At 36.9% G+C, this 12,994-nt stretch overlaps 2 protein-coding genes across 2 annotated transcripts; one reads left to right on the forward strand and one right to left on the reverse strand.

The window, feature by feature from the left end:
- Positions 1-472: 472 nt before the first annotated feature.
- LOC141618352 (putative polygalacturonase) lies at positions 473-5,713 on the forward strand. The gene is made up of 7 exons (XM_074435450.1): positions 473-599; positions 710-1,051; positions 3,626-3,746; positions 4,120-4,294; positions 4,387-4,457; positions 4,615-4,897; positions 4,991-5,713. The coding sequence occupies exons 1-7, from the start codon at positions 564-566 to the stop codon at positions 5,412-5,414; spliced, it is 1,452 nt and encodes a 483-aa protein (XP_074291551.1). The 5' UTR covers positions 473-563; the 3' UTR covers positions 5,415-5,713.
- Positions 5,714-5,949: 236 nt separating this feature from the next.
- On the reverse strand, positions 5,950-12,572 carry LOC141618353 (glutaminyl-peptide cyclotransferase). The gene is made up of 11 exons (XM_074435451.1): positions 12,165-12,572; positions 10,846-10,902; positions 10,601-10,636; positions 9,985-10,049; positions 9,485-9,548; positions 8,480-8,597; positions 7,964-8,061; positions 7,231-7,298; positions 7,109-7,136; positions 6,961-7,015; positions 5,950-6,251 (listed from the first exon to the last, which is right to left on the reverse strand). Exons 1-11 carry the CDS (start codon positions 12,438-12,440, stop codon positions 6,139-6,141), a joined length of 978 nt encoding a protein of 325 aa, XP_074291552.1. The 5' UTR covers positions 12,441-12,572; the 3' UTR covers positions 5,950-6,138.
- Between the last annotated feature and the right edge of the window lie 422 nt (positions 12,573-12,994).

The following is a 12,994-nucleotide window of genomic DNA, read 5'->3' on the forward strand; positions in this document are numbered from 1 at the left end:
TTTAGGACTGATGAATATTGAGGCCTACAAAGTTTTTCCCTGTTAGGAAAACGAGTTTGCAGCGATGCATAATAGACGTTTTTTTTAGTATCACGGTATTATAGTTTTATACAGGTCCTTGAACAAGTAAAATGAAGTGATATTCGAGACTTAGATTTCAAACCTAAACCGCCATTAAACTCTTTTCTTCAAAAGAAAACTTACACTGCTCCCTCAGTCCGGTTAATATTTATCTATTTCATTCCTGCGTGTTACGGTAACTCGTTTGCAAATTTACCATATATACCCTCAATCTCTACAAAATTTTGGGCCATCTCGTAGGCATTTTGGTCCTTTTGCGTTCTTATGGTCCAAAAATGACTTTGTTTTTCCTTTGGTGTTTGTATAATTAAGAATCCATAACTATTGATCGAAATGGATGGTACAAGTTAGAACCATAAAAAAAGGCTCTACCATTCCATCCCCTATATATAGTACCTTATGTCACTCCACTCATTCTCTTCCAAAAATCACTCTCACCCAACAAAACAAATTTACTTTTATTTTACCCAAACTACAACACAATGTCACCATCTCTACACAAACATAGATTCTCTCTTGTAACTCTCCCCCCCTTTCTTTTTTACCTCTTGCATATTTTATCTTAGTATCTGTAAATTTGTGTTGCCTCCGTCCTAATCATTTATATACGTCGTCTTAATTAATGCAGGTGTTATACATTGTGGTGGTTGTGTTACTCCTGCTAAACACCGTAATTAGCGAAGCAGAAGGGAGAAAAGCAGGTTACAGGAAAAGGGTAAACACAGAATTATACAGAGGATTAAACTGCAGGAAACACAGTGCATTCGTAACTGAATTTGGAGCCAAAGGTGATGGGAAAACGTTAAATACAAGAGCCTTTAAAGCTGCAGTTAACTACCTTAGCCGGTTAACCCACGACGGTGGGGCCCAGCTGGTTGTGCCACCTGGCAGGTGGTTAACCGGCAGTTTCTCTCTTATTAGTCATTTCACTCTTTATCTTCATCAGGGTGCTGTTCTCCTTGCTTCTCAGGTTTCATTTCCCCCTCTTTTTTTTTCATGGCCGCGTTTTTTATTAGTAAATTATTTTCTATTATTCGCGCTGATTTTACAGTTTTCGTAACTAGTATAATTGTCTCACATTATAATATGGGCGTACGAGGCGCGACTTGCTTGCGGTTGTCAAGAGAAGTCGGCTTGTGACATACGGCCCGTAAATAATGTGCTTTAGGACTGTGATTATAACTCGTGAATTTTTCTCTGTTTTGAGTGGGAGTGTGGGGACAACTTGTTCCTGCGTTACTAATAAAATTCTTAATTATGGTTAACAAAATTTATGAAATGTGTACGTACCAAAAGTGTAAAATGTTGATAATTACTCCATTTTCCATTCCTTTCCCTTTTCTTACCTTCTTTCTCTGTACTTGCCTGTCTTTGTATTTAAATACACCCTAAATGTTAACGTGTGAGTTTTGAACTCATACTGAGTGTTATCGAATTTCAGACTATTATATATTCATAGAATATGATATAAATGACTAATTATTGTGTTAGATCGTTATACATGATAAAGATTCTGGGGATTACAACTTAAATTTACCTGCTGATGAGACTTTGTGAGGCTGTATAATGTTTTAGTTGGTTCAGGTAGACAGTTAGTATGCTCTCACTCAGTCACTCAGTGCACTGCTCATGCATTGAAACTACTGCTTCAATTTATTCACCTAAGCCTGGGACCCACCCCCATCCACCCAACTACTTTGTTTAGGCTGCATAGAAAGTGAAAGTATAGAAACTATTGTCTACTGTCCTCAATTACCTCCGTAATTGATGGATGCTTTTACATTACAACTAGAACTATACAACTTTGTAGGTTTGATGATTTGTGTAGAGAATGTTAATATTGGAAGCATGAAATTATAAACATCATATAAATCTAAACCTCTAAGAAAAATGAGATAATGCGAGTCTGGTATCACCTTCTCATATACAATATGTTGGGTCTATTAAAATAATGTATCTTTGGCATGTGAGAGGATGATACTGAATCTCGATACTACTAGTCCATAAGGGTTTTGCTCTGTAAGCTAAAATAGTAACCTAAAGTATCATTTGTCCCAACATATAATTGTACCATATGTCTAAAGTTAATAGACTTGTCATGCAATTCTGGTATCCAAAGAGCTAAGAAGAAGGCACGTTTGTGACAATGCCAAACTTTGAGCATGGGAAAATGTCCCTTTTGTTAAGGACATTGGAATTATATTCTTGCTTTTGTCTTTTAGTGTTGTCCAAGAGTATCTCACACAATATCTCCCTTGGATACTATTATCACTAATTAATATTTGTTGAATTCCTCTCAACTTTGATTGTTGATTGTTCTATTCATTAGGGTCAACTATTGGACATGTTTATGAGATTAAGTCCAATGCTTTTAACATAGGAGTACTATTTGTGATGACAATATGCATTTGACTATTTAAGTTTCTTAATACAACAACATTACCCCAATGCCTCAATGGCTCCCACAAATTGCGGGGTAAGAGAGGGTCGGATGTACGCAACCTTACCCTTGTGTTAGCAACATAAAGAGGCTGTTTTTGAATGACCCAAGATGAAAATTGCGTCGAGAACTGCATCGAAGGACCGCTAATTCACAAAAGAAAGAAGCGCAACCACTTTAGGGAGCCATTTTGATTTAGGTTTCTTAATATGTTAAAAAAAATTATATACTAAAAACATTTACGTTTTACACGGTTCTTGACATGAGTTTTTGTTTGGGTCATTTGAAAACAGTCTCTTATGTTGTTCACGTAAGGTTGCGACATTTGAGTTATTCCTGCAATTTTGAAGCAATAGGTAATGTTGTACTAAAGCAATTTACATTTGCTAAAATCTTCCATAAAATTATATTTTCAACTTAAAATTTATTATATGATGCTTAAATCAGATAGTTAAGATTCTCTGTTAAAGATAAGGAATAAGAATGATAAATTATGTTGAGAGTACTCATCCTTTTGAAGATAAACGATCACTACTACAAAAACAACACGCATTACCGTCCGATAGAAGTGGTCGGTAAAATCTAAAATCAGTCGGTAAACCAACCGATTTTATAAACTTACCGACTACAAATATTCGGCCGGTATTTTCCAGATGGTAATCAACACATTTCTTGTAAGGTAGTCAAGGGACAGTATGATAAGAGCTGAGAAAGTAAAAATAACTTTGCAAAAGATGGGCCTCTCAAATTGTTGTGTACACTGTACTTTGACATCCAATGATTCTTTAGAAGTCTTATTTGCTAAAATAAATCTATTGAACTTTCTTATTTCTTATGCGAAAACTACAATGAAGTTTAAACCGAGTTAGAGGGAGCAGGACGTAGGACGTATTAAGTTCCTTTCAAATTTCGTGAGTAGTAGTTACATACAACAGTACAAGTAATGAAGCTTGTCCTATGAAGTGTTGCAGCATCCTAGGCACACTGTCATCTTCTTTGATCATTACTCGATTTTGATTGGTAGTTAAGAATTGGATAAATTGGATTAGGCAGACGATATTAATGAATTCTAACTCGGATTTATGTGGTGGTATAAATTTGTAGGATGAGAAAGAATATCCAATACTTGAGCCATTGCCATCTTATGGGAAAGGAAGAGACGCCCCAGCTGGACGTTTTGCCAGTCTCATTTTCGGAACCAACCTTACTGACGTTGTCATTACCGGTAATTGCACTCAAGATGGTCATTATTGTTGAGATGTTGGGGTGTTTTCTATGTCTTGTTATGCTCTTAAAATGTTTTTGAACTTGATGATTGCGAAAAATGTTCTGGTATAGACAGAACCAGGGCCAGCAATAATTAGTCTGGCACTAGCATGCTTCCATTCTATTCATTGCACATTTGACTTTACACGATATCACCTTTGTCTATTTGCTACTCCGGTCCCTCCTTTCAAGTAATTTGTTCAGATTATGTGCGAGGAATTTTGACAAGCGTGTGAAAAGGACTTGAAAGGAAGGAGTACTAAATAAAAAGCATAAGAAGTCATTGAAGGATGATACTTCTACGAGTCAGATATATATTTCATGGTTTGCAGGTGCTAATGGCACAATAGACGGGCAAGGGGAGTCGTGGTGGAAGAAGTACAAGAGTAATGAGCTCAGACAAACCAGACCTTACATGATCGAGCTCATGTACTCCAATGGAGTCCAGATTTCTAATCTCACCTTGCTCAATTCCCCTAATTGGAATGTTCACCCCGTTTACTGCAGGTATATATATTTCCTCTTTCACTATACGCATAAGACATCATATTCAGGTGTTCAGAAAGCAGTAAAAAAATGACCACCTATATTCATTACAGGGATGTGATAATCCGTGGGCTTACCATCCTCGCGCCAACTCATTCTCCTAACACTGACGGCATTGATCCTGGTACGTGCTTAACACCGTAAAAGTTGGTTTTGCATGTTCATCTGTTTGCTAAACTTGTTGATTATTGTTATTTAGTGATATTTTAATCTCGATATTTGCATTGTGGAAATGGGTGGATGAGGAAGAGAGCCTCTTACGATTCTGCACGGTTTTGCAGATTCTTGCTCGAATGTAAGGATAGAACACAACTACATAGTCTCAGGAGATGATTGCATAGCGATAAAAAGTGGGTGGGACGAGTATGGTATTCGCTTCAACATGCCAACCCAAGATGTGGTTATACGTCATCTCACGTGCATATCTCCGACTAGTGCCACTATCGCCCTCGGCAGTGAGATGTCTGGCGGCATCCAGAATGTACGAGCAGAACACATCACTGCCATTGACACCGAGTCAGGAATCCGTGTCAAGACTTCCCCTGGCCGTGGCGCCTTTGTTAGGTAACCGTAATACCTTAGTACTTGACCTACTCGTTACATGCTCCCTATTTGCAACTGAATGAGTGTATGAAATATTTTGTGCCTTCTCAATAGGAATATCTATGTAAGGAAAATGACAATGAAGACGATGAAGTACGTGTTTTGGATGACTGGATATTATAGTTCAAGTCGGGTCCACCCTGACCGGCACTATAACCCAAGAGCTCTGCCCGTGATCGAAGGAATCAACTATATGGACATGGTAGCCGCAAACGTGAGTATGCCGGGGTATTTAGAGGGGATAAAGGAGGATGTATTCAAGGGCATTTGCTTATCCAATGTGACCATTGGATTAGCCAAAAAGCCTAAAGAAATGTTGTGGAATTGTACCAATATTGAAGGCGTGGCGAGCGGTGTAACGCCTCAACCATGTGGATTTTTAAGGGAGAGTAGGGTCACAGGGTGCCCTTTTCCGGAGGATAGGTTGCCCATCGAGGAGGTGAAGCTCAAAGTTTGCTCTGTTCCTGTTTTAGTTTAGGGATAGGGGATTGATAATGCCACAACCCTTTTTGTTAATGCCACGCCAATACAAGGCAAAGCTAAGAGAGTGTTACTATTCACTGTCTCACAAAAACGAGTGGCAGTAGTAATTTTGTTGTGGCATTATGCCTTCCCTAGGGATATAGCAGTAACTTCTGCGCTTCCGTCCACCTTTGTTATGCTATACAGAGTATCTATTTGTAATGAATCGAAATTCTCTATTATCTATGAATATGTTTTTAGTAATTTATTTTGTAATGAATCGAAATTCTCTATTATCTATGAATATGTTTTTAGTAATTTATTTTAGATTCGACACTGATCCTTTTAACAGTTCGGAGTACTTTGTAACTTGAACTTGAATTTCAAAAGCTTAACTTCAAATGTTAGACCTTCACACAAGTGTTCCCTGTCTGTAAGTAAGACCGGCGATGCAGTACTAAAGATCATGATAAATGTTGGAAGATTATGAATCACAATGGTTTGTTCACACTGCTACATGTAGTATTGCTCGTATATGTGATTGAAGAACATTTTTGGTATAACTCAAAATGAATCTCCTCCAAGATGCATATTTTGGTACAAAATGTAGACAAAATTAATTTTTTTAATACTACAATTTACAACCAGTAAATAAGATGTAAAAAGGGTCGATATCTCCCTAGGTCAGATGTTGAAGCTTTGAGGGCATCGGCTTTCACAGGGACACCACTACCACGGCTTCAGAGATGAAAATCTAAGTTCGGCATACAAAGCTGTTGAATGTTAACCTGCGAATGCTCCTTCATAGGATGAAGCTTAATCTCGTATAGTTTCGGCCAAAGTTTACCAGTCACTGCAAAAGAAAATGTAGATACCGATATTTGATAATAAATACACCTAAAGCTTGCTCACAAATAGAGGCTAATTCTACAACTGATTAGCTTAAGTAGAGTCTTGGTCTCGGGTTCAAGACCCTGCAACACAGCAGTGCTAAAACATGGGAGGGAGAGATTTTCTGCTTTTGTAGAAATACTTGGCTAGATTCCGGATTAAACCCGATGGTGCAACTAAAAGTTATCCAAGATAATTCTACTCTGAGCACTAGGATAAATGCAAGGAGTTGAGCTAGCTTAACATGAGGTTTCGAGTTCACACACTCCTAGAATGCAAGAGGGTTAAAACTTGGGAGGGAGAGATTGTCGCTCTTGTGGTCAAATTGGCTTAATTCCGGACTAAACTAGATGGTACAAACCACAAATATATACAGGCTAGTTTTGATTTCTCTTCTGTGGTACACCAAACCACCTCAGTTTGCATGCCTGTTTCCAAAACGCTTCTGGTTTTCGCCAAAGCATATTCAAGAAACACTTGCAGTTTTCTGGTTTTGTGTACATTTTACTTGTTCGCAGTGGCTTAGTTCTTATAATCGTTACATTTTATTTTACTTTAGGTCTTATCATCATTCAGTTAATCAACTTGAACACTGGCAAATTCGTAAACTGAGAATGTCTGGAAAGCATAGAAAAAAAAAAAAAAAAAAAAAAAAAAAAAAAACAGATTACCAAATATGCGCTGCTTATCGCTATCCCATGCTATGCCATTCAAAACATCAAAAACCTGGAACATGGTACATTGTTAATACAAGAGATCATTAGAAGAATAAGGAGTGTATAAACCAGAAATTGACCATACAATGTAATCAATACATACCATTTCACCCTCCTGTATCAATGTTTCCCTATATAAGCAATGGAAGTGTCAATCAAGAGTGTTAAAAAAGAGAGATGAAAAGATTGACTTGAAAAAAGAGGTATTAAATCGATAACTTATACCTTAAATTGGGAAGAAGAACCCATCCCACAACAGTGCCACCAGGGGATAGTCTAACAATGCAGTCAGCCTGCCCAGAAATGAAACAGACTTCTAAGACGCGTGCGTATACATGCACCACGAAAAGCAGTTTACACCAAATTAACACTCAATTAGGTGACCATACACCTTCACAAAAGAAACTCATCAACAACATTACCCCAGTGCCCAATGGCTCCCGCAAATTGCAGGGTAAAGGGAGGGTCGGATTGTGCGCAGCCTTACCCTTGTGTTCGCAACACAAAGAGGTTGTTCCGATTACAAAAATGTGTACGGTTTTAAGGAGTTATAGAGAAGGAGACTTCTCAGTTATCACAATCAATTTCGTACATGAAATACGGAATAGTACCTGATCACAACAAAAAAGCAAGATCTCATTTGATCCAAAGAAGACTGAGAAAGGATTACCAAGACAAATATATTGACTTATTACACATGTTTATGTTATTGCATGTACAATGTAGAATTCATGTGTTCTAATTGTTAAGAATCTGAAATGCAGCAACTAAGCAATGACATTTTGTATCAGCAGGAACCTCAATCCAAATGTGTCTCGGTATTGTTATGTTGTAAGGGAATGAGAACTTGACAAGTCAAAAGGAGTGCTTTTGTAAGCCAAATGTTCCCACATACATTGAAATAATAATGATTAGCAAAGCACTAAACTAGTATTGTGAGTTAACAAACAAGTCTTACCCCAAATATATTTGCCCATACTTCACCATTTATGAACTCTAGTTCATTGAGATATCGTACTTCACCACCTTCATACATGACTTTTTGCTTTTGTATCACTGTAAATAAAAGGTCCTACAGTTAACGTCAATGAGGTTCAAGGACTCATATGCATAAGAAAACAGCTTCAATTCTTTTAAAACTATCCTTTAAACCAATTACAGATTTATCACTTCAAACAAAGAGTAAAAAGTAGAATCCAGCGAAAATCACGGATCTTATTACTTTTAGCTCCAAGAATAAATATACATTTTTTTGCCGAAGATTTTTTTATGTGATAGGAGGAGTTGCGACTTGGAGCATGTACACACTCACAAACATACACCAAATGCGAGTGAGGGAAATCCAAGGCACCAGCAGCTAATACCTTATAGGAAGATAGTGATATTACTTTGTGACAAAAGAGAAGAGAAAGTGACTTTTAAAGAAACTTGAATAAGAAAATAAGTGAAAGAGTAATAAAACTGTGGCAGCAACCTTCCATAGTTTTGGGATCCATTTGATATAATATTGAAGAGCCATCACTTCCAAACAAGGTTTTCCCATCAGTTGTCAGACCCCAACCATCTTTCATATGATGAGTAAATGTTGTTACCTGCAAAAAAAAAAAAGAGCATGGAACTGTCAAACATCTAAGCAATCAAAACTCTAAGAGCAAACAGAGAAGTAGGGCTAAGCAACAATGGGGAATTTAGGCCAGCTACAGCCAGATTGCGTTTTAACTTTTAAGTGAGTCGATCAAACCCAAAACCCTTTAAACCCTAAAATATGTACAGTACAATTAAACCACTAACAAATTAAATGTATGAAATAGAAGCAGGTATAGCTGTATAGATACCAAATGCAATAAAGTGAGAAAAGAGTAAGCAAAGGTATAAATATCGAACTAGGCGCAAAGAGAAAGTATATGCTAAGAGCGGAGATATAAACTAGGGGTAGTTAGTTATGTGCTTTCAATAATTTTTAGTTCCACCAGGTACCATGGAGTTAGCTATCTCCAGATTCTCAACTGTTCATATCTAAAAAGGTTAGTTGTGTGCTTCCTACCATTTTTAGTTCCACCAGATACCATCGAGTTAGCTATTTCAAGATTCTCAACCCTTCATATCTAAAAAGGAAACTATTGACCAAGCAGCTCGAGGAATTCTTCCGAAATCAAATACTACAGACTGCGAAATAAAAGGATCAAGATCGTTTTATCTTGTCGTACAAAAATGTTTTCTCTCTCACGCACAGCTACGTTTACATAAAGAACTTTTTAACCAAATTATCAAGTATGAATAGTATAGGCTTTCAGAAATCAGAGAGCAAGTTACAAGGTAAGCATGAAAACTTCAGGAATGAATCGCGCACTTTGAAGCTAATTCACATGTGTATTCTACGCTAAATTTTACTGAACTCATCAGCCATATCAGTAAGTAATCACATACAATAAACTACTAATGAGTATTAAGTCCAAGTAAGAAATAACGAATTACAGACATTGTTGAAATTATCTCTCTCATAAATGAAACCAGTTTTCTGCAGCCAAGTTACTTGATACAACCTACAGGAAACAAACATTCAGGAATTAGAAGAAATTGCCCTCTTAGACTCACAAGAAGGAAACTGAGTGATCTAAAATCCAACTTAAGTTCTTGAGTCCATACTTGGGAAAAATATAGCCCCAATATTACTATGTGTCATGAATTACAGACATTGTATCATTATTCTCACATTTTTAAGTCATTTTTGTAGAATCTTCGGATCCTAAAATACAACTATGTTGCGTCGACAATGATTGATTCAATGTCAAATCAAGAGCAAGCAGGGTAAAATTTTGCATTCCAAAAAACTGCTAAACTTCAAACAATATCCCGGGGTGAAAAAGGAGAGACAATCATATCTGGCACTAACATTAACTGTAGTTTAAGTGTTTAACATTGCATGTACAAAATGGTGTCTGGCATAAGTAGAACTGTAAGAGATACAAACTTACAAACCTTTCCTCAAGAAGAGTTAATCCTTCCCCAAAGATAGATTGATCCATTTTATATTGAGTCTCAACCTACGAAACCTTACAAAGTGTCAATGAAAGCAGCCAACGTGAAGCAGGAAGTGAACAATCATAGGGTTGAAACATATTATGAGGAAGCATACCGACATTAGCTTTTTTTCCCCTAGAAGTATAATAAGCACAAGAACTAAAGCTACATAACAAAGTGAAAGTGCCTCCGCAAGAATCAATGCCTTAGATGGAGAGGGGCAAACATAGACAGCACGGGATATCTACTCAATGTAAAATAGATTTGGGAGCCTTTCCTGGATACCAAAAGTACTGCAGTCCCATAAATGCATATGATCCCCATGCATAACCCGCAACCACACACGCTCCCTCACAGGAGCATGCAGACACATAAAGCACATGTGTGCCACTATGGGGGTGTCTGTGTGTAACTAAAAAATAGAACAATTACAAAAAACAAAGATAGTAATCCGTCATTGAAAGCATTCCCCCCGTGATCACCTATGGACCTCAAATTCAAAATTACATGCACGATAGAACAAATATGAAATGCATGGTAAAGGTGATGAGAAATTAAGTGAAATATGGCATACCTTCCCAGTTTGCAGAGCCACTTTCCTGACTGTTGACTGCAAGGATGAAGCCCAAGTCATATCACAAACGTTAAAAGCGCAAACATGAAAAATACTTGCCTATTAGCAACCGTAATAGAACAAATACCATCAGAACAATGGAAGTTAGAACATTGCTATGCTCAGTACCAAGACATACTAGAGACCCTGCATTTCCTCTCATGTGGCAAACACAAAGTGCAACTGTAAAAGGGAGAAGAGCTCACCTGTCCGTAAAGACCAGTTGATTCATACAGAGTATCATTTCCCCAGTAGAGAAGACCCTGGAATTGGTACAAATTGATGTCATCCTCACGCTAACAGAAACATAAACTTGTGAAGAAAGATAGTTGGCAAAAAATACAACCTAAGTTGTTCAATAGAGAAACAGTCCCATTGTCCCGAAAAGATTGACAACTTTCAAAAGGCTTCGTTTTTAAGAAATTGACCAGAAATATCCTAAATACATATATTTACTTCAAACCAAATTTGTACTCTAGCACCTACAAATTTGTTCCTTTCTATAGGAGTATAAAAAGATTATAATTTTGTAGTTTCCTGGTATGGAAAGTGCTCAATTTTTTTTTGAGACAAACCAAAAACGGAACAGTGATTATTCTACTGGAGACCAAGGAAAACCTAAGACTTATAAACTAGATTTCAAGTAACCAAACAACGCTACGTCAACAACTAAGAATGTCAGTCCCTCTATCTCATCTGGTTCGTTACGTTTTCATTCATTTGTTACTTGTGAGGAATATTTCATCAAGCGTAGAAAATCAATTCAGACAGAGGAAGTAATATTGTAGCCAAACCATAATTCCTTAACTCCAAATGCAATATGTATGCATCAATACTAAATCGGTCCCAAAAGAACCGGAATCAATTGACTAGGGTTCATTCAAAAGAAGCAGTGCTGCAAGCAGAACTTGCATGCATACATACATACATACTCCCTGTCTGCCTAAAATCGTATCACAATTCCACTCACAAACATCCAAAGATCAATTTTAATCTCCTTCAGTTCATCATGTTGCTCAGTTCTAACATTTACAGGACTACATGATACCAAACTCACCAGCAACAATAATATCCGAACTACATTTCTAAAAATAGGCAATTGATCAATGCGTTATAACTTATAATTGATCATATTACAAAGCACTCAACTTTGGCATCCTTACCTAAAACCCGAAAAACACACTTCAAATTACTGACAAATCAATCACACACACACTAAAAAAACATAATTAACACCTAATTAAACTACAAAACCCAAACTTACCCAGATGATCAAACAAACAACACAATTAGAAACAACTGAAGCTCAACCAACAGTTAAAAACTCAAAAATTAAACAACCAAAAAAGCACTGAACTTTGGCATCCTTACCTATAACCCAGAAAAACCCACTTCAAATTACCCAAAAACTCAATCACAAACACACTAAAAAACCCTAATTAACACCTAATTAAACAACCAAAAAAAAACAATTTCACCCAGATGATCAAACAACAGTAAGAAAAAAAAAACACAAAAAGTCAACCTGGGTAAAAGCATCATGATCATGAGGAAACTCATTGACAATTTCCACAGTATAAACAGGAGGCAATTGAGAATTATTCAGAGAATTGCGCGGTGCAAACCAAGTGTTCGACGAAATGCCGAAGAGAAGGATAAAAGAAAACAGAAGGGCAGTAACACCAACTCGAGCCCACCATTTGTAAGGAGAAGATACAGAAGTCATGTCCGAGTTAGGAACTGAGTTAAATAGTTGAGTTTTGTTGTTTCTTCTCTTATGTGATCCACCATTGAAAGGCATAATTATTGAAGAATGGTGGTTTTATAGAGTTGGCATCAGATTCTTTTCTTCTTTTCTGCATGTTAAGAGTTAAAGTTGCACAAATGGCTTTATGGTTTATACTGTTGAATATGTGCATTGATGAGTCATTGTAAGATTCGTTAGTCGAAATATCAGCATTTATAGACATGGCTAACGGGTACCTTGGGTCAGGTTAGTTCGGGTTTCTTAATTTTTTTCGGGTTAATTTGGGTTGGATCGGGTTATTTTGGGTTTTATGATGTATTTTTCGGGTTATTTTCGGGTTAAGCGGGTTGGGTCATTTTCAGGTCAATGATTAAAATAGAAAAAATTATTTCAAATATTATTAGGTCAATTAAACTATTAAAGTAATGTTTTGTCGGGTCATTTTTGGAACGAATCACTTCGTGTCGGGTCAGTTACGGGTCAATAAATCTCGGGTCAGGTCGGATCAATTCAGGTGCAGTAGTTCAGGTCACGGGTCAACATTTTTGGGTAGTGTGAATCGGGTTTGGTTTATTTTGCCAGGTCTAATATTTAACATTATGGAAGTT

This window comes from Silene latifolia, chromosome X (assembly GCF_048544455.1).
Source record: "Silene latifolia isolate original U9 population chromosome X, ASM4854445v1, whole genome shotgun sequence".
NCBI classification, from domain to species: Eukaryota; Viridiplantae; Streptophyta; class Magnoliopsida; order Caryophyllales; family Caryophyllaceae; genus Silene; species Silene latifolia.